Source organism: Bubalus bubalis, chromosome 10 (genome assembly GCF_019923935.1).
Source record: "Bubalus bubalis isolate 160015118507 breed Murrah chromosome 10, NDDB_SH_1, whole genome shotgun sequence".
Classification (NCBI taxonomy): domain Eukaryota; kingdom Metazoa; phylum Chordata; class Mammalia; order Artiodactyla; family Bovidae; genus Bubalus; species Bubalus bubalis.
Genome location: NC_059166.1, coordinates 59,041,243 through 59,068,269, shown reverse-complemented (window position 1 = coordinate 59,068,269; position 27,027 = coordinate 59,041,243). Strand labels below are relative to the sequence as shown.

The window sequence follows — 27,027 nt, the reverse complement described above, 5'->3', positions numbered from 1 at the left end:
ACACATATACATATGTGTGTATACATATAGGTGTGTGTGTATCACTTTGTTTCCAAAGCATGAGTTTTCATTTAATTATTAATGAAGGAGAAATTGAGATAAACACTGAAGAGTGAGGAAGAATGAATCAGGCTAGGAGCAAGCATTGTGAGCAAAATGACATGGGTAGGCAGTTCAAAAGACAGCAACATGCTTTTGTAGATATGTCTCCAAGTAAGATATACAGATGTCCAGATCAAGAAAAGATGCTTAATATCCCTAATCAGGGAAATGCCAGTTAAAACTACCATGAGATACCAACTAAGATTCATTAGTATGGCTATCAAAAAAAACATGACAAGTGTTGATGAGGGTGTGGAGAAATTGGACCCCTTGTGCTCTGTTGGTGAGAAAGGGAAATGGTACAGATGCTCTGGAAACTAGTTCATTGCTTCCTCAAAAATAAAAATAGAATTATATTATGATCCAGCAGTTCCACTTCTGGGTATATACCCCCCACAATTTCATGCAGAGTCTTGCAGAAATATTTGTATACTTGAATTCATAGCAGTATTATTCACAATAGCTAAAATAAAGGAATCTCAGCATCCATTTGCACATGAATGGATAAACTAAATGTGGTATATACATACAGTGGAATATTATTCAGCCTATGTGAGTGCTAAGTTGCTTCAGCTGAGTTCAACTCTGAGCGACCCTGTGGATTGTAGCCTACCAGGCCCCTCTATCCATCAGATTCTCCAGGCAAGAATACTGGAGTGGGTTGCCATGCCCTTCTCCAGGGGATCTTCCCAACCCAAGGATTGAACCCTCGTTTCTTTTTTTTTTTTTTTTTGAACCCTCGTTTCTTACATCTCCTGCATTGGCAGGCAGGTTCTTTATTGCTAGCACCACCTGGGAAGCCCCTTAAAAGGTAGGAAATTCTGTATCCATGTTGTATGCTGCAACATGGATGAGCCTTGAGGAGATTATACTAAGTGAAATAAGCCAGTCACAAAAAGACAAACTGTATGATTCTACTTCTGTGAGACATTTCAGTTCAGTTCAGTTCAGTCGCTCAGTCATGTCCGACTCTTTTCGACCCCATGAATTGCAGCACGTCAGGCCTCCCTGTCCATCACAAACTCCTGGAGTTTACTCAGACTCACATCCATCGAGACAGTGATGGTATCCAGCCATCTCATCCTCTGTCGTCCCCTTCTCCTCCTGCCCCCAATCCCTCCCACCATCAGAGTCTTTTCCAATGAGTCAACTCTTCGCATAAGGTGGCCAAAGTACTGGAGTTTCAGCTTCAGCATCTTTCCCTCCAAAGAAATCCCAGGGCTGATCTCCTTCAGAATGGACTGGTTGGATCTCCTTGCAGTCCAAGGGACTCTCAAGAGTCTTCTCCAACACCACACTTCAAAAGCATCAATTCTTCAGCACTCAGTCTTCTTCACAGTCCAACTCTCACATCCATACATGACCACAGGAAAAACCATAGCCTTGACTAGACGGACCTTTGTTGGCAAAGTAACGTCTCTGCTTTTGAATATGCTATCTAGGTTGGACTGTGAAGAAGGCTGAGCGCCAAAGAATTGATGCTTTTGAACTGTGGTGTTGGAGAAGACTCTAGAGAGTCCCTTGGACTGCAAGGAGATCCAACCAGTCCATTCTGAAGATCAGCCCTGGGATTTCTTTGAAAGGAATGATGCTAAAGCTGAAACTCCAGTACTTTGGCCACCTCATGCGAAGGACTGACTCATTGGAAAAGACTGTGATGCTGGGAGGGATTAGGGGCAGGAGGAGAAGGGGATGACAGGATGAGATGGCTGGATAGCATCACTGACTCGATGGACGTGAGTCTGAGTGAACTCCGGGAGTTGGTGATGGACAGGGAGGCCTGGCGTGCTGCAATTAATGGGGTCGCAAAGAGTCGGACAGGACTGAACGACTGATCTGATCTGATCTGATCTAGGTTGGTCATAACTTTCCTTCCAAGGAGTAAGCGTCTTTTAATTTCATGGCTGCAGTCACCATCTGCAGTGATTTTGGAGCCCCAAAAATAAAGTCTGACACTGTTTCCACTGTTTCCCCATCTATTTCCCATGAAGTGATGGGACCAGATGCCATGATCTTAGTTTTCTGAATGTTGAGCTTTAAGCCAACTTTTTCACTCCCCACTTTCACTTTCATCAAGAGGCTTTTTAGTTCCTCTTCACTTTCTGCCATAAGGGTGGTGTCATCTGCATATCTGAGGTTATTGATTTAGATAAGGGCAAATTGTAGAGATAAAATGTAGAATAGTGGTTGGCCAGGGACTAGCAGGAGAGGGAATGGGGAGTTCTGTTTAATGGATGCAGAGTTTCAGAAAGCTGAAAAGTGTTCTTGAGATGGATGGTGATGGTGGTTGCACAACAATATGAATATACTTAATATTGGTGGTCAAGTGATCAAATGTTAGTCGCTCAGTCGTATCTGACTCTTTGCGACCCCATGGACCGTAGCCTGCCAGGCTTCTCTGTCCATGGAATTCTCCAGGCAAGAATACTGGAGTGGGTAGTCATTCCTTTCTCCAGGGGATCTTCCTGACCCAGGGATAGAACCCAGGCCTCCTGCATTGCAGGCAGATTCTTTACTGTCTGAGCCACCAGGGAACCCTGAGATTACTGCACTGTACACTTAAAAACGGTTAAGATGATAAATTTATGTTATGTGTATTTTACTACAGTAAAAAAGCTGAAAAAAAATTAAGTGGGTAAGGGTATGAATAGATGGCCATTTTATTAATTTATTTTTTACAACTCATCTTAGTATTTTAAATACTATACAATCAAGAATATAGGATACAGCGTTCATTGAGATGTCATTTTACTCTATCCATTCCTCTTCCATTAGACTTATGAATGTCTTATATTTTTAATGAAGATTACTATTTCAAATATTCTGTCAACACTAGAAATTTCATAGCATTTTCAGTGATGAATTTGTCCCAATGGCATTAAAACCTCATTGTGCCTTTTTAAAATCCTATTATCTTTGAGTCATAGAAACAATTCTGTTTCATATGCTACATTTATTTATTGAAGTATTTATTTAAATATTGCAGATACAGGTTATTTGCTATCAGTCAATATTGAGTGTAGTTAATATTTCAGTAAAATAATTTTCATTTGTTTATTTTCCTAGTAACAGTTGTCTTTACTGTCTCTTTTTCTTTTCAGGCAAAAGAAATGCATGAGTAAATTATTAGAATACAGTGCTGATGTCAACATTTGTAATAATGAAGGTCTTACTGCAGTAAGTGCTGAGTTTTTGTCTGAGATTTTAGAAATACTTTTAAAAAATAATATCAAAAGTAATAGTAATGCAAAGTGTAGTACAAATATTTCTGCAGTTATTTCTTTGTAGTAATTGAGAAGATACAGAATGATTTCAGGTACACTTCTCAGCTAATTTATACATATTGATGTTAAGGGTGAAATATTTAGACTTGATTTGTTCTGAACTCAGCAGAATTATAAAAGTGAGGCAATAAAAATGATGTGATGTTTGTTTTGTTATGATGCCTATACTGTCTCCCGACTACTGTCAGAATTCATTGCCTCTAAGAGTCCTATGAGAAAAAAGCAGAAGAGTATCAGTAAGAAAAACTGAAGGCAGTGGATGAGTTTCTTCATCCAGGTGGCAGAGTCAGAGTGAGACATGTATCTTCTGTATCCATCTCAGGAAATGGGAGTGCTAATGGGTACAGGGCTTCTTTGGGGGAAATGAAAATGTTCTAAAATTGACTGTAGTGATGATTGCACAACTCTGAATATACTAAAACCCAGTAAGCTGTATGCTTTAAATAGATGAATTGTAAGACCGTGAATTGTATGGCATTTTATGTCAAATAAATATACATCTACTTTATGACACTCTTAGCCTGAAAAAAAATAAACATTCTCTTTTTTTTTTTCTTTTGAACTTTTTATTTTGTATTGGGGTGTAGCCAATTAACAGGGCTTCCCAGGTGGCACAGTGGTAAAGAATCCACCTGCCAGTGCAAGTGATGCAAGAGATGCGGGTTTAGTCCCTGGGTCAGGAAGCTCCCCTAGAGTAGGAAATGGTAACCCACTCCAGTATGCCTGAAAGATTCTATGGACAGAGGAGCCTGGTAGACTACAGTCCATGGGGCTGCAAAAAGTTGAACATGACTGAGCAACTGAGCATACATACACACATAGATGGTTAACAAAGCTGTGATAGTTTCAGGTGAACAGCAGAGGGACTCAGCTATATATATACATGCACCCTTTCTTCCCTAAACCTCCCTCCCACTCATGCTGCCACATAACATTGAGCAGAGTTCCAAGTGCTATATGGTAAGCCCTTGTTGGTTATCCATTTAAATACAGCATGTATATATGACCATCTCAAACTCCCTAAGTGTCCCTTCCCCTGGCAACCATAAGTTCATTTTGTAAGTCTGAGTCTCGTTCTGTTTTGTAAATAAGTTCATTTGTATCATTTCTTTCTTAAGTTTCATATATAAGGGATGTCATATGACATTTCTTTATCTGACTTACTTCACTCAGTATGACAGTCTCTAGGCCCATCCATGTTGCTATAAGTGGCATTATTTCATTCATTTTAATGGCTGAGTAATAATCCATTATATATATTTACCACATCTTCTTTATCCATTCCTCTGTCAGTGGACATTTAGGTTGCTTCCTTTCTTAGCTGTTGTAAACAGCGCTGCAGTGAACATTGGGGTGCATGTATCCTTTCAAATCATGCTTTTCTCTGGATATATGCCCAGGAGTGGGATTGCAGGGTCATATGGTAGCTCTATTTTTAGTTTTTAAAGGAACCTCCATACTCTTCTCCATAGTGGCTGTACCAATTTATATTCCCTCTAACAGTGTAGGTGGGTTCCTTTCTCTCCATACCCTCTCCAGCATTTATTGTTTGTGATTTTTTTGATGATAGTTGTAGTTTTGATTTGCAGTTCTCTAATAATTAGCGGTGTTGAACATCTTTTCATGTGATTATTGGCCATCTGTATGTCTTTGTTGGAGAAATGTCTATTTAGGTCTTCTGTGTATTTTTTGAGTGGGTTGTTTTGATGCTGTTAAATGTCATAAGCTGTTTGTAAATTTTGGAGACTAATCCCTTATCAGTCATAAATATTTGCAAATATTTTCTCCCAATTTGTTGGCTGTCTTTTCATTTGTATTTTTTGTTTCCTTTGCTGTGCAAAAGCTTTTGAGTTTAAGTAGGCACCATTTATTTATTTTTTATTTCCATTATTCTGGGAGGTAGATCAAAAAGATGTTGCTGTGATTTATATCAGAGAGTGTTCTGCCTTTGTTTTCCTCTAGGAGTTTTATAGTGTCTGGTTTCACATCTAGGTCTTTAGTAACATTCTTTTGACCTTTCTTCTCAGCTTCCAAATTTCTCACTCCACAGTCAACTTTTCTCAATTATTTTAATAGATTTAAAAATTTTGTTTCCCTAATTCTAAATAACAGGCTAGTATAACTGCTTTTTAACTTTTCAATTTTAGGCATCACCTATTGACTTGCTGGAATATAAAGTTAAGTGTTTCTTTTTTAGCCTCACCTCCTCTTATCCCATCATGTACAAGCACATTTCCCTCACACCCATCCAGTAGAATTGTAATTTTTGTTAGGTCATTTTTCACTGTTTTAATTTTTTGGCTAAATAAAAACTGTTCATAGTTAAGCCAAAAAATTTACTACAGTTGCTTTTTGGGGGTGGGGAGAACGCTGTGTTTTGTGGCATGTGGGTTCTTAGTCCTATGACCAGGCATCATACCCATGTCCCCTGCCCTTGGAGTGCAGAGTCTTAACCACTGGACTGCCAGGGAAGTCCCTATAGTTGCTTTTCTTTCTCTTACAGCATTTTGTTTTTCATGTGATTAATAATTGTATTTTCAAAAATGAGATATTTGTAGATTCATATGCACTTGTAAGAAATAATACAAAGAAATCCTATGTATATTTTGCACAGTTTTCCTCAATGGTAGCATTTTATAAAACCATAGTATAATGTTATGACCAGGATATTGACAATGATATAGTTTATGTTATCCAGATTTCTCCAGTTTAATTTCTCTCCACTTTTACCTGTTTATGTATGTTAAGTTTTAGACAGATTGACTACCTTTATAGGTCTGTGTGTCCACTACCACAGTCAATATTAGTATTTCCAACTCCAAAAAGATGTTTTTTATTTTCTTTTATAATCACACCTTTCCTTTCCTTCATCCCATGCCTAACCCTGGCAATCAGTAATCTGTACTTCATTTCTAAAATTTTGTCATTTCAAGAGTATAATATAAATGGAATCATACTAGGAATGGGCTTTTGTGTGCTGATCATATTCTATGGGGATGGATCTTGGTTGTGTGTATTAATGATTCATTCCTCTACATTGCTGACAAGTATTTCTTGGTGTAGATGTACCACTGATTGTTTAACCATTCATCTGTTGAAAGACATCTGGGTTGTTTCCCGTTTGGGCCTATTGTGAATAAAACTGCCATGAACATAGTGTACAGGTTTTTGTGTGAACATAAAGGTTTCACGTTTTAGGGAATATAATGCCCAGGAATACAGTTGCTAGGTTGTATGGTAGTTTCATGTTTAGTTTTAAAGTGCACTGGAAAGCTTTTCCAGGCTCACTGTATCATTTTATACTCCCACCTGCAACATATGAATGATCTAGTTTTCATTCTCGCCAGCATTTGGTGGTGTAACTGTATTTTATTTTAGTCATCTTGTTAGGTATGTATGTAGTGATATCTCATTGTGGTTTTAATTTGCATTTACTTAATTGCCAGTGTTGAACAGCTTTTCATGTGTTTTATTTGCCATCTATATATCCTATTTTGTGAAATGAGTTCAAGTCATTTGCCCATTTTCTGTTTTTTTTTTTTTTTTTTTTAATTGAGTTGTTAGAATTCTTTGTATTTTGGAGATACCAAACCTTTGTCAGGTATGTGACTTACAAATATTTTCTCCTCATTTTTACTTTGCCTTTTAAAACTCTAAACTGGGTCTTTTGTACTGTGAAAGTTTTAAATTTTGATGAAGTTCAGTATATCAGTTTTTACATTTATGGATTGTGTTTTTGGTATCTAGTTTAGGAACTGTTTACCTTGCCGTGGAGCCTGAAGATTTTCTCTTAGCTTTTTCAAAAAGTTCTTTAATTTTACATTTTATATCTAAGCCTATGATCTGTTTTGAGCTAATATTTGTCTGTGATGCTCAAGTCAAGGCTTATTTTTTTACCTATGGATTCCACTTACTCTCACACTATTTGTTGTAAAGACTATATACTTCCTGTGTGAAATTAGCTTTGTATCTCTCTCAAAAATGTTTTAGGCATACCTGTATGGGGTTATTTCGGGGTCCTCAGTTCTGTTCCAGTATCTGTGTGCATTTGCCATTATCACACTGTCTTGATTATTCTGGCTATATAGTAAGCCTTAATATCAGGTAGAGTAATTCCTCCCACTTCATTTTTGTCAAGATTGTGTTAGCTACTTCGGTTCTTTCACGCATCCATATAAATTTTAGAATAAACTTGTCTATGATGAAAAACCCTGCTGAGATTATTTTAATTGGAATTGCATTAAGCCTATAGATCAATTTGGGGAGAATTGATATCTTTACTATGTTGAGTCTTCCAATCTGTAAACACAGTATGTCTTTCCATTTATTTAAGTCTTTGATTTCTTTCATTAGAATTTTATGTTGCTCAGCATACAGATCTTGTGCAAGGTTTAAGTGTATAGCTAGATATTTTATTTTCTTTGTAGCAATTGTAAGTAACATTATTTTTAATTTTGATTTCTGCATGTTCATTGATAGTACATAGAGATACAATTGCTTTTTATGTGTTGATCACATATCTTGTGACCTTGCTGAACTCACTTGATTAATTCAGGAGTTTCTGGTAGACTCCTTAGGATTTTCCACATAGATAATCATATCATCTGCAAATTAAGATATTTATAGCTTTTCCTTTTCAATCCATATGTCTTTTCTGTTTCTCTCTTCATTGCAGCTCAGAATTTTGTTTTCTAAATGTGTATTGCCAATTCTTTGCTAGAGTTTCCCTGAACTTTGTAAATATCCTCATAACATATGTTCACTACCTTTCATCTTGAATAGTTTTGAGGGAGTCTGTTATGGAGACTGCTGATTGATTTCTTGGCTTGGTGTACAGTGTTATTTGGAATATCTCTTCACCATCATCCTGGAGATGCCTTTGCCTTTCTCTTGTTTTGGGTTTTTATTTATATACATACCTCGGAGATACTGCAGGTTCTGTTTCTGACCATGTTAATAAAATGAATACTGAAGTAAAGCGAGTCACACAGATCTTTTGGTTTCTTAGTTCATATAAAAGTTATATGTAACCAAGAGACACTGTAGGGTGCTTACTACCTATTCTTGAGCTTTTGGGGAGTTATGTGATCTCAATTTTCCTTCTTAGAGTTCTCTTTTACTGGCTTAGGGGTCATCTTTCTGTTCTGACAAAATAGACAAAAGCTTCCAAAATGTGTTGTTATTGTGTTGTCTCCTGTTCTTTATCTTAATGTGCATATTCAGTTGCTCAGTAGCGTCCGACTCTTTGCAACCCTTTGGACTGTTGTCTGGGAGGCTGCTCTGTCCAAGGGATTTTCCCAGCCAGAATACTGGAGTGGGTTGCCATTTCCTCCTCCATTATCTTAATAGATCTGTTGTTTAAGAAAAAGTACCCTTTATTGTCATTTCAGTGGTTTGGGAAGAAGTAGGAGCTGGTTCTTGGGTTCAAAGCTACCATTTTAAAACAAGTTGCATGATATATTTTTTTTAATGGAAAAAAGGCAGATGAAAAATGCATGGACAGCATAGACCAAAGTTACAGCATTATCTTTGAGTTGTAGACTTCTAGACGTTTTATATTTTTTATCCTCCCCATGTGTGTTATTTATGTATGTTTTATGCATTACATGTAAAATATAGGAAATAAAGAATATGACCCCTACTGTGTTGATTACTTTTTAACTTATGTTTGTTTCTGGGGAAGGGAAAATGTTCAGTACCTCTTCTCGAGAGATAAGCTATACATACAGTCCATGGTCATCTAAGAAGCAGAGTATTAGTGATCCTCAGTTTAGGATTTTTAATTACTTTGAACATTGAAAAGCTTGATTTTGTAGCACGTGACTGTGTAACCTATATCCTGATACATATTTTCCCCAATTTAAAATATAGGAAAAAATTATATTGGTTTAAATTTTAATTTTAATCTTTGGTATGCATGTAGTGCTCACAGTTGAGAAATAATTGCCTTATTTATTTGCTGTTTTTATATGAAATACTCCTGCATAAATGTTAAGTAACTAAATGGCTGTACAGATACACTGGCTGGCTGTGAATGGGCGGACAGAACTACTCCATGACCTTGTACAACACGTCAGTGACGTCGATGTTGAGGATGCGATGGGGCAGACAGCGCTGCATGTGGCCTGCCAGAATGGTCACAAGACGGTAAATTAAGCCTCAAGGACTTTAAGTTGCATGTTTTTTTTTTTTTGTAAACTTTGAATTGATGAAAAACTTTTCACTGTGCATAATTGGAAACATAAAGCAAAATCATAAAACATTTTCTTGCATCATGTGCACTTCTGATTAGTATATTCTATGTGGATAAAAGGAACAGAAAATAGTGCTTTTAAATATGTTTAATGTAATTTGGATTTCAATTTTATTTTTGATTCATAAATTTATTAGCTGTATGTTTTAAATTTTAAATATTAACAAATAATTTAAGTTTATAATGTTTATTGTGTTGTCAGTTTTATCAAACAACTATTTTATTTTATTTTTTTTACCATTTTCATATTTTTACCATTAAGCCTCAAGTTTTGGAATTAGACCATGAAGAGAGTAAACTCCAACTTTGCTTAAATAGTTCAACTTGGGTTATCATATTTTTCTACTCCCTTGGCATATAAGTACTATATATAAGTACTAGAATCACAGCTGTTTTCTTTCTTACTTTTGATTTCTAAAATCATGCATTTGTTTTATGGCAGTACTTTATTGTTATCCCTATGTATAAACATTTGGCTTTTAAAATTGCTAATAGTTTTCTTTCTCATTAGGAGACTGCTACCTTATTTAAAGATTGTTAGCTTAAGATTTTAGATTGACTTTCTGCCTTTTATAATTTCATATCCTGGTTACTTTCAGTTTTTTCCCACATTTAACATTATGGATAATAGAATATTATTTATTTGCTAACTAAAATAAAAAACCAACTGAAAACAAAAAAACACTGCCGGCATCTACAAAGATAAAAAGTTTATGTTTATTATTTTGTACACATTCTGAGTCTAATATTTTTGTTGGGAAAATTCTTAGTGGAATCTGGATTTCTGTCTTTGCAAACACTTTTTTCGTAACCTGGGTTCAGGATGTTGGCTCCTACATACTTAGATGCTTTATGTATGACCTCAATTCACAAAATATTGCACTTCTTTAAGGTAGTGAGCTCAAAGTTTACATTGTCATATGTTTAATAAGAGTTGGATAAAAGAGATATATGAATATTTTTTTCTTTCCTGGCATTTCTTCTGAACACCAGTGTTCATTATTATTCTTTTGTCTTTTATCATCTGAAAACTAATTCAGTGTTTTTAGAATTATTCCTTGTCATTACTTTTTACTTTCTGCAAGTCAGTATTACTAAATTTAAGAAGTATTCTGGGTGGGGGGAAAATCATCTAAAATCTTCTAATCTTGACAGATCCCAGTAAGCAACTGTTGCCTGTTAGAGTCCTGCTGGTAGCTCTTACTCAACAGAAAAGCACCTGCTTTAATATTAAACACTCTGCTGAAACAAATGAGTGGCATATCATTTACTAGATTGCAAACTGTATCTGTTGCCCAGTAATTTGTGTAGTAAAAAACTAAATTCAGATTAGGAATTATCTACAAAAGCTAATTTTAGGTGCCTTGAGCCAGTGAAGAAGCAAAAATTACTCAGAAAACCTTGGTTCAAAACATGTGCATTACAGGGTGCACTGAAAATTTAGAATTGCCTACTGAAGTTATTGAAGAGTAGTTAGTATAATACACTCCATATGGTTTACAACCTAAAGCAGGTGTGGTAAAGTAAGGGAGAATTGCTCATAGTCAGATGGCCTTTGAAGAACTGTATTTTTCAGATTTATAGGTGGCCTGACTTCATGGTGGTGATGGGTTTCACAGGGTGAGATTTTGCAGATATAGTACAGGAGGACGAGTGTAAAAAGCCACGTTGACTTGTGGTTGATTGTATTAGTAAGGTTCCTTTATATTTGGTCCATTATAGTTACCTGCGAGGATCATACACAAAGGTAATGCTTAGCACTATTTTCCAATTCATTGTATATATTTTTAGTCCTTCGATTAGGGCAAGAAGGAATCTTGAAAAATTAGTCCATTTCATAGCCTCCAGACGGCATTCCGCCTCTAAAAATCTGTGTTGATAGTTGTGTTAATTGTCATAATGTATTTCTGGGACCTGTTCAAATCTTAGTGGATGAGCATATTCTTTTATCTTAAGTTGAATTTGATTTAAGGGCTCTGAGATGTAAGTTACTACAGAGTGTAGGGATTATTAATTTTGCTTTTAACTGTATATCTTTCCATAAGTTGAACAAAGTCTAAAATGCTTTGTCAGGTATCAGCAAATGAAAATGGCCTTTGTGTTGTCTCCAAGTAGTTAACTTTTGGTAAACTCATTGAAAGGTCTTCAAAACTTATGTCCATGTAGACATATACCAATCCACATAGGTTTTAAGATTCTATTTTTAAGTTTAGAATCAATACTATATATTGATTATGTATTTTATGGGGCTTCCCAGGAGGCTCAGTGGTAGAGAATCCACCTGCCAGTGCAGGAGACACAGGAGATGTGGGTTGGATCCCTGGGTTGGTAAGATCCCCTGGAGTAGCAAATGGCAACTCACTCCAGTATTCCTGCTTGGAAAATTCCATGGACAGAGGAGCCTGGTGGACTGCAGTGCATGAGTCGCAGAGTCGGACAGGACTGAGCACGCACACATATTTTATAGGATAAAATGTAAAACTTTAGAGAGGGAAAGAAGCTCCATTAAAAATATTTTTAAAAGCATATCAGCTCTTTTCAAATTAAAGAGGATTGATATGATAAAGAAATGCTCTGAAATTTACCTTTTAATCTCATTTTAGGGAAAATCTCAAGAGTGCATGAAAAGATTTTGAACTGGCTAAGAGCTCTAAAGCTTTGTAGAATTTATAATTGAATACTTTATTTTCGCTTTGATGACACATAAATTATATATTTACATTACTTTTTTTACAGATAAAAGATTTGGAGGAAAGATTGATTTTGTCATAATTAAGAAATCAAGTAATTTTTGACATGATTTCATATAGATACATCTATTTTGTTAGAGGTAAATCAAGATAAGGATGTTTTCATCCTCTTGCTGGAAGGAAGTGGTTTGGTCAGTTGAAGAGTACAGTATGATCATTTTTGTCTTTGTGACAATAGCATTATGATTTTAAACTACTTCAGTTCTGACTCTTGCGACCCCCTGGAGTGCACCAGGCTTCCCAGTTGTTCACTATCTCCTGGAGTTTGCTCAAATTCATGTCCATTGAATCAATGATGCCATCTAACCATCTCATCCTCTGCTACCCTCTTTTCCTTTTGCCTTCAGTCTTACCCAGCATCAGGATCTTTTCCAATGAGTTGGCTTTTCTCATCAGGTGATCAAAGTATTAGAATATCAGCTCTAGCATCAATCCTTCCAGTGAATGTTCGGGATTGATTTCCTTTAGGACTGACTGATTTCATCTCCTTGCATTCCAAGGAACTCTCAATATTCTCCAGCACTGCAATTCAAAAGCATCAAGTCTTGGGCACTCAGCCTTCTTTATGGTCCAACTCTCACATCCATACATGACCACTGAAAAAACCATAGCTTTGACTATATGGACCTTTGTTGTCAAAGTGACATCTCTGCTTTTTAATACGCTGTCTAGGTTTGTCATGGTTTTTCTTCCAGGGAGCAAGTGTCTTTTAATTTCATGGCTGCAGTCAACATCTGCAGTGATTTTGGAGCCCAAGAAAAGAAAATCTATCATTGCTTCCACTTTTCCCCCTTCTGTTTGCCATGAAGTGATGGGACCAGATGCCATGATCTTAGTTTTCTGAATGTTGACTTAAAGCCAGCTTTTTTCTCTCCTCTTTCACCCTCATCAAAAATCTCTCTAGTTCCTCTTTACTTTCTGCCGTTAGAATGGTATCATCTGCATATCTGAGATTGTTGATATTTTTCCCTGCAATCTTGATTCCAGCCTGTGATTCATTCAGCTCAACATATTGAATAATGTACTCTGCATAGATGTTAAATAAGCAGGGTGACAGTATACAGCCTTGTCTTACGCCTTTCTCAATTTTGAACCAGTCTGTTGTTCCATGTCTGGTTCTGTTGCTTCTTTACCTGCATACAGGTTTCTCAGGAGACAGGTAGGGTGGTTTGATATTCCCATCTTTTTAAGAATTTTCCACAGTGTGATCCACAATGTCAAAGGCTTTAGCGTAGTCAATGAAGCAGAAATAGATGTTTTTCTGGAATTACCTTGCTTTCTCTATGTTCCAACAGATGTTGGCAATTTGATTTCTGGTTCCTCTACCTTTTCTAAATCCAGCCTATACATCTGGAAGTTCTCAGTTCATATACTGCTGAAGCCTAGCTTAAAAGATTTTGAACGTTACCTTACTAGCATGCAAAACAAATGCAATTGTACAGTAGTTTGAACATTCTTTGGCATTGCAATGAAAACTGACATTTTCCAGTCCTGTGACCACTGCTGAGTTTCCCAAATTTGCTGACACACTGAGTACAGCACTTTAACAGCATCATCTTTTAGGATTTGAAATAGCTTATCTGGAATTCCATCACCTCCACTAGCTTTGTTTATAATAATGCTTCCTAAGGCCCATTTGTCTTGACACTCCAGGATGTCTGCCTCTAGATGAGTGACCACAGCATTGTGGTTACCCAGATCATTAAGACCTTTTTTGTACAGTTCTTCTGTGTATTCTTGCCACCTCTTCATCTCTCCTGATTCTGTTAGGTCTTTACTGTTTCTGTCCTTTATCCTGCCCATTCTTCATTCTTGCATGAAATGTTCCCTTTCCCCAATTTTCTTGAAGAGATCTCAAGTCTTACCCATTCTATTGTTTTCCTCTATTTCTCAGCATTGTTCATTTAAGGCCTTCTTACCTCTCCTTGCTATACTCTGGAACTCTGCATTCAGTTTGGTATACCTTTCCCTTTCTTCCTAGCTTTTCACTTCTCTTCTTTCCTCAGCTATTGGTAGCCTCCTCAGACAATCATTTTGCCTTAAATTTCTTTTTCTTTGGGATGATTTTGATTACTGCCTCCTGTACATTGTTCCAGTCTTCTGTCCATAGTTCTTCAGGCACTCTGTCTACCGGATGTAATCCCTTGAATCTATTTGTCATCTCCACTGTATAGTCATAAGGGAGATGATTATATCTGAATGGCCTAGTGGTTTTCCCTACTTTCTTCAATTTAAGCCTGAATTTTGCAATAAGGTGCTGATAATCTGAGCCACAGTCAGCTCCAGATCTTGTTTTTACTGAGTTTATAGAGCTTTTCCATCTTTGGCTGCAAAGAATATAGTCAGTCTGATTTTAATATTGACCATTTGGTGATGTCCATGTGTAGAGTTGTCTCTTGTGTTGTTGGAAAAGGGTGGTTCCTGTGACCAGTGTATTCTCTTGACCAAACTCTCTTAATATTTGCCCTGCTTCATTTTGTACTCTAAGACCAAACTTGCCAGGTATCTCTTGACTTTCTGCCTTTTCATTCCAATCCCCTCTGATGAAAAGCACATCTTTTTGTGGTGTTAGTTCTAGAAGGTCTTGTAGATTTTAATAGAACCAGTCTATTTCAACTTCTTTGGCATCAGTGGTTGAGGCATAGACTTGAAGTACTGTGATGTTGAATTGTTTGCCTTAGAAATGAACGGAGACCATTCTGTCATTTTTTAGATTGCACCCAAGTACTGTATTTTGGACTCTTTTGTTGACTATAAGGGCTACTCCATTTCTTCTAAGGGATTCTTGCCCACAGTAGTAGATATAATGGTCATCTGAATTAAATTTGTCCATTCCTGTCCATTTTAGTTCACTGATTCCTAAGATGTAGATGTCCACTCTTGTCATCTCCTGCTTGACCACATCTAATTTATTCAGTTGCTAATTCATGTCTGACTCTTTGCAACCCCATGAACTGCAGCATGCTAGGCTTCCCTGTTCTTCACTATCTCCCTGAGTTTGCTCAAACTGATGTTCATTGAGTCAGTGATGCCATCAACCATCTCGTCCTCTGGTGTCCCCTTCTCCTTCTGCCGTCAATCTTTCCCAGCATCAGGGTCTTTTCCAATGTGTCAGCTCTTTGCCTTGATTCATAAACCTATCATTCTGTGTTCCTATGCAATAGTCTTCTTTACAGTATGAGACTTCACTTTCAACACATCTACAGCTGAGCATCATTTCCACCTTGGCCCAACTACTTCATTCTTTCTGGAGCTATTAGTAATTGCCCTCTACTTTTCCCTAGTAGCATATTAGACACCTCTTGACCTGGGTAACTCATCTTCTGGTGTCATATCTTTTTGCCTTTTCATACTGTTCATGTGGTTCTTGAGGCTAAAATACTGGAATGGTTTGCCATTCCCTGCTCCAGTAGACCACATTTTGTCAGAACTCTTCACTATGACCCGTCTGTCTGGTGGCCCTGCATGGCATAGTTCTTCACTTTATTAAGTTACACCAGCCCCTTCATCAAGACAGGCTGTGATCCATGAAGGGGAGCTATACAATACCAGAATTATTGTATTGTCTGTGGATATTGATTTCAAATAGAAAATTGTTTGAGAATTTGATTATTCATCTGGCTTACTATATAGTCTGGCAACTTTTTTCTTCTTCTATCCTTATCTATCTCCTAAGGTATATTCTGTCTACTGATTACATAATTAAAGAAAGTGTTGTGAACACTTTGGAAGACACTTAAGAGTAATGATACTATTGGTACTATTATTGCCATTATTAATATTGATGATATGAATCTGTAAAAACAGTACAGGGATCACTACCTGAACTCTTTAATTCATTTACTCTTGTGCAGTAAGCAAGGCCCAGTGTGTTGTTTGATTTTTAATCTCATTTTTAGAAGTATAGTAAAAAAAACTTATATTGTTGTGAAGGTGTAGTTGCTGAGTCGTGTCTTACTCTGTGACCCCATGGACTGTAGCCCGCCAGGCTCCTCTGTCCATGGGCAAGATATATGTATAATTGACTCCAATTTTTTTGACAATGAGTTGAACTTACTTTTTGATAACTTTTTTCATTGTCTTTAGGTCTTTAAGATTTATTGACACGTTTAATTACCACAAATGGTTGACTACTGTTTTCCTGGAATAACTTGGATTTAGAAACTCGGGAGAACTGTCAGTTGGTTCAGTCTCAATTTTATGTAAGTCAGAGTATATAGCAGTATTAGTTTTTGGACTAATTTCAGTTCACTTAAAAAAGAAATTTTATTTTTATCAGAATAAACTTTATAGTGCTAAATTTATACAGTGATATGAAGGTTCACAAGCAATATGAAATGATAGTTGAACTATGCTTAGAGTAGATGATCTTTGATAGAACTGACTGCATTTTTTTCCCCTAAAATTGTAGGCTTGTTAAGGAACAGTTCACTTATGTTCAGTCAGCTCTCTCGAAATTTTTAGCCAGCTTCCAGGCTTTTCATCCAGAGAATTATAGGACAGCCATGCAAACTTAATTGAAAGCTTTTGCAAAAACATTAACTGAATTCAGCCTTGAGGCACAATGGTAGATGTACTTAACATTTCAGAGTGTGTTTTTAGGTTCAGAGTAATTTTATTTATTCTGATGTTAGAATTTTCCTTTCATCACTTCTGAGAAATGTGAGCATATAATAGAAAGTTCTGTTACTGTGGTGTTTTTCTAACACAACTGGATAATGTTGATTTTTGCTTGATATTACATATGGATTCAGTCTCAATAGGCTTAGGTGGACAGGTTTCTAGAGAAGACCTGTGTAAACCAGTCACTGATTAGTGAGTTGGCCATTTTATTTAGTATATAAGTTGTTTGTGCTTTGCTGTCCTGTCATCAGAATTACTTTTAATAAGAGATGAAAGATGCTTTTTTTGTTTTTTGATTATGATTTCTTTAGTAATGATAATACAGCAACTCAGATTTTTACTTATGGTTTAATATTGAATATCTGTTCCTTTTTACTTTGATCATTGTTGTTCAGAGAGTTGACATTGATAAAGTAGAGCTGCCTTGGATTTCTTGCTTTGTAATTTATCAGCTTATTGGGCACAGGTGGTCTTGGTTAGTCGCTGCCTTCAATTAAATGACTTTTGAGATTGACCCAAACATTAGGTTTGCACATTAGTTTTCCACTCAGGATGTTGTTTTATCACTTGAAAGGTCATGAAGTCTGTTGAAAGTGTAGTTTCTTTTTACGGATTTCTTGAAGGCCATATGCAAATCCCCTTTCAATGCTTTTCTTTCAGGATTCCTTCCCAGCAGTTTCTTACTCTGTAAGGAGGAAGACTCCCATTGTAGATTACCTAGGAATAGGAGAATAGTGTGATGTTGTTGTTTTAAAGGGAAGCGGGCTGGACAGGGAATTTGAAGTTCTGAATTATTTAAAAAGCATGTTTTCCTGACCGATATTAGATACATAAAATAATTTCAGTTCAGTGTAGTTCTTAAAATTGTTATGTTAACTTGAAAGATATAGGTAATCAGCTGTCAGTCACATATTTATGTTACTATACCTTTACATGTTTACCTTTACTAAATTGTAAGCTGCTAAACTTAATTTTTGCAAGTAAATGAGAAGCCATGAAATTTTGAAAACGGGACTTATGACAATTGTAACTTACAATGATTTCTTTTTTTTTTTTTTTTGGACTTCACGGCTTGTAGTCTTTTAAACACATTCAGTGCAGTTTTCACAGAAGTATTTGTGTGTAGGGGCTTAGGGGTGAGAAATTTGCTAAAACAAATTGAATCCAGATCTGCCATAGAGAATCCTATCAGTTTTTCTGATAGCACTAAATCACGGTCTAGCACACTACATATTTTATTTCTTATATCCCTTTGTTTTCCTTTTCCATGAGAATGTAAACTTTATGAAGGCAGATGTTTGTCCATTTTTGTTCAATGCTGGGACTCTTGGCATCTAAAGTGGTCCCCCCCTACTGGCACATACAAACTTTGAAATTTTTGATGTAAGGGATAATGGACTATTCAAATGCAAAATCTTTCCAACCAGTATTCTTCTGCCATTTCCTTTCCATTTCTGAATGTTTGTATTTTTTTTTCTTTTATAACTTTAAGAGAAGTGTATGTTGATAGTGCTCATTCTTATAAAGGATTGTATCTGATTTGTTTGTCTGTTCCTGAAAACTTCTTGGGGATTTTAGTAGCTGAATCCAGAATTCTCTTCAATTATGTTTTGCCTTGTGCTTCTATATAATTTAAAATCCTTAGGTAGTATTGTTTGTTCAAGACCTTTTATATTTTTAATTTAATAAATACTCAAGAGTTTCCTCCAACTGAATTTTCCTTGTTTCAGAGTTATTATACATATGGGTAGTTGAACATAGACTGGAAATTTAAAAAAAACCAAACTTTTAAGTTATGTGACTTTCTTGCTCATTTTATTATGTAATTTAATCAGTAATTGAACTCTGCACTATCCTTTCTCCTCCTGTTACAGAGCTTTTACAAAAAGAAATCTGCGAACTTTTTTTTTTAAAATCACGAAGATTGATGACTTTTCACTCATTTCAGTGCTGCAAGGCAATTTTTTTTCCTTTACCTTCAAATCCCTTTATGTATTTTTTTATTCTTACATTGAGAGAAGTGGGTTTTTCTCCTTGTTTGTCTTCAGGCAACATTTCATCTGCATGGGATCTATTGAAGCTTTTAGAAAATATTTTTTTCTTTTAATGGTTGTATATTTTGAGGCTCTTAATTGGGATAATTTTGTTAGAAAAGCAGAAAGATTTATGAATATAAAAGAAAATGCTGGATGAGTTTTTTCTTCTTTCTTAATCAAGTGTTTTCCTTTCTTAAGAACAGAATTTTGAATGTATTTGTAGAATATTTACTATGTACAAGGATACGATAGAAACGTATTACAATTCATCTTGTGCATCTTACTTTCTTGCTATGATTTGCCTGAAGTTTGTCTTACTACTTTGTAGAGGAATATGTTAGTTTAATGGCTAGTTTATTTTACTGTGAACTCTACAGTATAAATTTTAAAAATGCAGAAATAATGTGAAAACTATGTGGATTTAGAAATGGCATTATTTAAAAGCTAAACACAAATAACTTATGTTGGTCCTTGAGCTTGACTCTTAAGTAGGTATTTATAGGGAACTATTAGATCATCTACAATTAATGTAATTTAAGAAGATATTCCAGATTAACCATAATTCTATTTACTATTCTGAATTTATAAAAATTAGAATTTTTGTTTTTTTGGTAAATTGTCTGGTGGTTATGACCATGGACTTAGGTTTTAATCCCTGCTCCCCTGTTTATTTGTGTATTGGGGTGCATATTACTTGACCCCTTTGAGACTGAGTTTCCTACTTGTAAAACTGGAGAGAAGAATATTAACTTCCCCATAGGATGCAATAAATGAAATGATAAATGCTTATTAGCACAGTGTCCAAGCACATGCTAAGGTTATTTGTATTATTATATCATTATATACTTTTAGTTGTTATATAATTTTTATGAATGCATAATATGTTTTGTTAATTACTTTATTTCAACTCCTCTCTGGTTGCTGTATCTCAATTGAATATTAATATGTGTTTTTGATGTAATTGACTTCATCTCTTCTGTGCCTTTTGAGAGATGGCTTATTGTCTATGTACTTTCTGTAACAGTCAGTGAACATTATTGCTGCTATCCGTCTCACTTCGGATTTGGGTCACACAAACACAGCTTCTAGGTCAGAGGTCAAAAAGGCAAAAACCATGATCAAAAGGTTCAAGTGAGCCTTGCCTTATAAAATAATAACCTAAGTGCTTATTTTCTTATATTTGGGAGTTGTTCTTGACCACTCCTCCTGAGTTTCACAATTGTATAGCTGATAATAAAGTTTAATATAATAATGTTGCTATTATGTAGATTTTTGAATTCCTCCTGAAATAGAAGTAAATTCAAATAGCAATAATATATGAATAACTCATCTCTTAAAATATTTTTTATCAAAATCTTTGTAATAAAAAATTATACTCCCTTAAATACCCTTCTTTCTCAATTCATGATCATTAGGTGACAATTTTCGATTCTTTTAGCTTCTCTTCTTGTATCTATTTCCACATAATATTCTTCTATTGTTCTTTCTTAATTTATGACTTTTAGATATCACTGAATCATTTCTTGTTATAGTGAGTGAGGATTTAACTAATTTAAATCCTCTTCCCATGCAGTATCTTCCCATTTCTAAAATTAATTATATCACATTTTTGTGAGACAATATTCAGTTCAGTCGCTCAGTTGTGTCCGACTCTTTGCAACCCCATGAACTGCAGCACACCAGGCCTCCCTGTCCATCACCAACTCCTGGAGTCCACCCAAACCCATGTCCATTAAGTCGGTGATGCCATCTGGACCATCTCATCCTCTGTCGTCCCCATCTTTCCCAGCATCAGAGTCTTTTCAAATGAGTCAGCTCTTCGCATCAGGTGGCCAAAGTATTGGAGTTTCAGCTTCAACATTAGTCCTTCCAATGAACACCCAGGGCTGATCTCCTTTGTTGTATATTTACTGAAAGTAAATATTGTTTACTGCTGAGTCAAGTAGTATAATACAAGAACATTTTCTCTAGGATAATTATTAACTTTGCTCATTTTTGTTTTTGTTTTTGGTGTGTGAATCAGTTGTTGTTTAGTCACTAAGTCATGTCCAACTCTTTGCTACCCTGTGGACTGCAACATGCCAGGCTTCTTTGTCCTTCACCATCTCCTGGAGTTTGCTCAAACTCATGTCCTTTGAGTCGGTGATACCATCTAACCATCTCATCCTATGTTGCCCCCTTCTCCTGCTTTCAATCTTTCTCAGCATCAGTGTTTTCCAGTGAGTTGGCTCTTTGCATCAGGTGGTCAAAGTATTGGAGCTTTAGCATTAGTCCTCCCAATGAATACTCAGGATTGATTTCCTTTAGAATTGACTGATTTGATCTTACTGTCCAGGGGACTCTCAAGAGTCTTCTCCAGCACCGCAGTTCAAAAGCATTGATTCTTCAGTGCTCAGCCTTCTTTATGGTTCAGTTCTAGCATCTCTATGTGACTACTGGAAAATCCATTGCTTTGACTATATGGACCTTTGTTGGCAAAGTGTTGTCTCTGCTATTTAACTGTCTCTGCTATTTAAACACTGTCTAGGTTTGTCATAGCTTTTCTTCCAAGGAGCAAATGTCTTTTAATTTTGTGGCCGTGGTCACTGTTTGCAGTGGTTTTGGAGCCCAGGAAAATAGTCTGCCATTGTTTGTACTTTTTCCCCATCTATTTGACGTGAAGTGATGGGAACAGATGTCATGATCTTAGTTTTCTGAATGTTGAGTTTTAAGCCAATGTTTTTATCTTTAGTTCCTCTTCCCTTTCTTCCATTAGAGTGGTATCAATGCATATATGAGGTTGTTAATATTTTCCCCTGCAATTTTGATTCTAGCCTGTGATTCATCAAGCCCAGCATTTCACATGATGTACTGTGCATATACATTAAGTAAGCAAAGTGACAATGTACAGCCTTGACGTACTCCTTTCCCAGTTTTGAGCCAGTCCATTGTTCTGTGTCCGGTTCTAACTGTTGCTTCTTGACCTGCACACAGGTTTCTCAGGAGACAGGTAAGGTGGCCTGGTTATTCCTGTCTCTTTAATAATTTTCCACAGTTTATTGTGATCCACACAGTCAAAGGCTTTAGAGTAGTCAATGAAGCAATTCAGTTCAGTTCAGTTGCTCAGTCGTGTCCGACTCTTTGCGACCCCATGAATTGTAGCACGCCAGGCCTCCCTGTCCATCACCAACACCCAGAGTTCACTCAGACTCACGTCAATCGAGTCAGTGATGCCATTCAGCCATCTCATCCTCTGTTGTCCCCTTCTCCTCCTGCCCCCAATCCCTCTCAGCATCAAAGTCTTTTCCAGTGAGTCTACTCTTCACATGAGGTGGCCAAAGTACTGGAGTTTCAGCTTTAGCATCATTCCTTCCAAAGAAATCCCAGGGCTGATCTCCTTTAGAATGGACTGGTTGGATCTCCTTGCAGTCCAAGGGACTCTCAAGAGTCTTCTCCAACACCACAGTTCAAAAGCATCAATTCTTCAGCACTCAGCTTTCTTCACAGTCCAATTCTCACATCCATACATGACCACAAGAAAAGCCATAGCCTTGACTAGATGGACCTTTGTTGGCAAAGTAATGTCTCTGCTTTTGAATATGCTATCTAGGTTGGTCATAACTTTTCTTCCAAGGAGTAAGTGTCTTCTAATTTCATGGCTGCAGTCACCATCTGCAGTGATTTTGCAGCCCAACAATAAAGTCTGACACTGTTTCCACTGTTTCCCCATGTATTTCCCATGAAGTGATGGGACCAGATGCCATGATCTTCATTTTCTGAATGTTGAGCTTTAAGCCAACTCTTTCACTTTCATCAAGAGGCTTTTTAGTTCCTCTTCACTTTCTGCCATAAGGGTGGTGTCATCTGCATATCTGAGGTTATTGATATTTCTCCCGGCAGTCTTGATTCCAGCTTGTGCTTCTTCCAGCCCAGCATTTCTCATGATGTACTCTGCGTAGAAGTTAAATAAGTGACAATATACAGCCTTGACATACTCCTTTTCCTATTTGGAACCAGTCTGTGGTTCCAGTCCATTTCTAACTGTTGCTTCCTGACCTGCATATAGGTTTCTCAAGAGGCAGGTCAGGTGGTCTGGTATTCCCATCTCTTTCAGAATTTTCCACAGTTTATTGTGATCCACACAGTCAAAGGCTTTGGCATAGTCAATAAAGAAGAGACAGATGTTTTTCTGGAACTCTCTTGCTTTCTCCATGATCCAGCAGATGTTGGCAATTTGATCTCTGATTCCTCTGCCTTTTCTAAAACCAGCTTGAACATCTGGAAGTTCACGGTTCACGTATTGCTGAAGCCTGGCTTGGAGAATTTTGAGCATTACTTTACTAGCGTGTGAGATGAGTGCAATTGTGCGGTAGGTTGAGCATTTTTGGCATTGCCTTTCTTTGGGATTGTAATGCAAACTGAGCTTTTCCAGTCCTGTGGCCACTGCTGAGTTTTCCAAATTTGCTGGCATATTGAGTGCAGCACTTTCACAACATCATCTTTCAGATGTTTTTTTGGGATTTTCCTTGCTTTTTCTATGATCCAATAGATGTAAATCAGTAATTCTTCCTATAAGCTCCCACAAAATCTTTCTCAGTACTGGTTTCTTCGAAGACAAAATCATTAGATAATGTCCATTGTTTTTCTCTAAACCTGAGTATTTCTTAATCTCATCTATGTTTGATCTTCAGTATTCTCGATTCCGCATCTTCTATTTTGATATATTGTATTCCCTTATTTTGGAGGAGAGTATCCTTCAGTAGCTTCTTGAGAACAGATATGTTGAAGTTAAATTTTTTGATATCTTACATAGCTAAGCATGTTTTTTATTTAAAGGCTTATATTTGAATGATAGTGTGGCTGGCTGTGGAATTTTACATTGAAAGTCATTCAGTTAACACTTTTGGGGATGTTTCATCGTTTACGTTTCCATGTTGCTCTTGAAAAGTTTAATGGCAATCTGAATTCTGTTTATCTCTGGAATCTTATTATCCCCAGTATTATGAAATTTTACTTTGATATGCATTGTTGTAGGTCTTTTAATGTATTAAGCTGTGCACTGGTGAGCCTTTTCAATCTAGTAACTTATGTTCTTCCGTTCTTGGAGATTTTTTGGGTATTATTTCTTAATTACTTCCTTTTGGTCTCTTGTCTCCTTTATTTCCCTTATTCTCAGTTTCTATAACATGCCTCCTTGGATTGATTGGCTAGTTTTCTCTATATGTTTTTCTACTAGTTTTCCTGTTTTCTTTTGTCTTTTTGATTCTTGTAGAATTTTTCAACACTGTATTTCTAAACTTCTATTGAATTTTTGAGCTTCTCAGGTGGTGCTAGTGGTACAGAACCCACATGCCACTGCAGGAGACACAGGAGACCCAAGTTCCGTCTCTGGGTTGGGAAGATCCTCTGGAGAAGGAAATGGCAACCCACTTCAGTATTCGTGCCTAGAGAACCCCATGGACAGAGGAACCTGGTGGGCTATTTATAGTGAGTGCATGGGGTCTCAGAGTCAGACAGGACTGAAGTGGCTTCGCATGCATATATACATTGAATTTTTACTCTTCCATCAAATTTTTAATGTCTTATTCTCTGAATATTTTCCCCCCAGAATCTTGTTTGTGTCCCATGGATAGTATCTAGTCTGTCTTAAGAGTATTAGTTACTTTTTAAATTTTTTTTGCTATTATCTTTGGTTCCCTTTATTTCTTTATTTTTCTTCCTTTTTCTGTTTGTTTTTCAGGTTAGAGGCCTGCTTCAGTTCTGTCTTAAATGTTATCTGTCCATTCATGTTTATTTATCCTAAGACATGTGATAACGTGTACGCTAGTACACCTCAGATGATTGCAGAAGTGGAGCTTAGGGGACAAGATTGTATGTGAACGACTATCAGAGAAACTGAGTTGGCATTGGCTCCTGTGAACAGTAAAGGACTTCTTAGCTTTTTAGTATTTTGTATTTTAATTATTATGCTCTTTGAATTTTGAGAAGGTTAGAGCTCTGCTATCTACTATTTATTTTCAGAGGCAAAAAATTCAGATATCTAGAGCAGCACTGTCCAGTTTACTAGCCGTATGTGGCTATTTAAACTTAATTATAATAAAATAAAATTTAAAATTCCATTCCTCAGTTGTACTGGCCACATTTCAAGTCTTTGGTACCTACTTCATGTGTCAGTGATTTTCTGGAACCTTCCCAGGTTAACACAATTTACATTACATTGATAATTCCACAAATACTGTGCATTGCCTGAGGCTTGGAGCTTACCAAAAAGTGTAATTTATTCAACCATCATAATTGTCATGTTGCTACTCTTCTTTAAAGCTTCGGGTTGTGGTAAGAACTTTCCTTATTAAATGGATTAAAATTGTTGTAATTGTCTTTGTTTGACTTCTCTGGTTTTAGTTTTGTTTCTTTTCTTCCCAGACAGTGCAATGCTTGCTGGACAGTGGTGCTGATATTAACAGACCGAATGTATCAGGAGCCACTCCACTGTACTTTGCTTGCAGGTATGATATTTTATATTGCCTGATGCTCTCATTAAAGAAAGTTGCATCTGCTGTATTTCCAAACACAAACATAGTTTTATATTTTCTAAAACTCTTGTTTTCCCAGAAATACTGTGCTCCCTTTTAAGATGACATATATAGCATTATGTTTCTTTTATGTAACTGCATGATGAAAACTGTTTTATACTGCCAGTGTTTTCATATGTTGTAAGTGGAAGTTTTTGATTTACTTGATTGCTTAAATTTTAGGCTAATTACTTGGTAAGTAATAAGAAAGGTATATCAATAATCCAGTAATTTCCATCATTTTCTTTTTCAAGTACCAACTTAGTTTCAATAGGATAAGCTATTAAAGTATGTCTTAGTTCAGAGCCGTGTCTTTGCTTTTTCTGGATTTGTAACTTAAAAAAAATTCTTTAATCATTCTTATTAAATATTAAGTTATGCATTAAGTTGTTTTTACACTTTTGTCTTAGTTCATTTTCTTTAAGCATACTTTTTATTCATTGATTCATTCATGTAATAAGCAAACATTTATTTAGCACTCACTGTGTAAAGTGATAAAAGTGATAAAATAAAGCCCAGTCCTTAAGGAGCTGACAGTGTAATAATTATACACATACCTCCCCCCAACCCCATACAATATGTTCAATTAGTTGCAGTTAGGAGCAGTTCATAGTACACTTGATTTTTCTTTTTGGTTTAGATTTTAAGAATTGTAGTATTTATTTAGGCTCCCTATTTTAGCTATAATGCTCTCCAGAAAGCTCTTTTCTTTTTCATGTCATTTTACCGGAGGTTTAAAAAATTTTTTTTGTTGCACTATGTTGCTTGCAGGATCTTATTTCCTTCACCAGGGATTGAACCTGAGACCTGGCAGTAAAAGAGCTGAGTCCTAACCACTGGACCCCCCAGGAATTCCCTGGAGATTTGTTTTAGATGAAACATCTGCTTTTCTCCCTGTTTAACTTCTCTTTTAGGGTCTCTAATGTTGCTTTGATCTGACTAATTCAAATCATTAAGCTTTCAATTAGAACACAAAGACTTCTGAATCTCTAGACCTCTAGATCTTCCCTGAATCCAGGTTTTTTCTCATGTTATACTTAAAATTCGATTGCTTGGCTAGAACACCTGTTCCTTTTTTAGTGTCCTGAATTTATGAATAATATCATTGATTTCCTGAAATCATATCCTATCTTGAGGGCTTATCTCTAGATCAGACCTTTCTTTGAAACTTCAGATTTGAATGTCCAGTTCTTGATTTACATCATCCCTTGGAAGTCTCAGAGAATCTCAGCTGTTGACATATCCAAAATATTGCTTCTGATTTCCTTTTCAAGCCTTTTCTCCAGTTTTTCTCATCTTAGTCATTGGAACCCGTATCTTCTCAGTTGTGTAAGCCAGAAACTAGTCATTATTTTTTATTTCTCTTTATCTCTCTCTCTGACCCTCAACTTGGAGTATATTAGTAAGTAATTTCCACTTTGAGAATAC

General features: G+C 36.3%; 1 protein-coding gene across 5 annotated transcripts in view; it reads left to right on the top strand.

The window, feature by feature from the left end:
- Positions 1–27,027, top strand: part of HACE1 (HECT domain and ankyrin repeat containing E3 ubiquitin protein ligase 1) — a 126,580-nt gene that overhangs the window by 13,567 nt on the left and 85,986 nt on the right. For 3 of the 5 annotated variants that reach the window (XM_045161959.1, XM_025294650.2, XM_025294646.3), the window contains 3 exons: positions 3,204–3,279; positions 9,402–9,533; positions 25,451–25,533. In XM_045161959.1, coding sequence (XP_045017894.1) covers positions 3,204–3,279; positions 9,402–9,533; positions 25,451–25,533 — 291 coding nt within the window. Of the gene's footprint in view, positions 1–3,203; positions 3,280–9,401; positions 9,534–25,450; positions 25,534–27,027 lie in introns of those variants that run through there. The other 2 variants (XM_025294649.3, XM_025294651.1) reach the window with 2 other exon arrangements.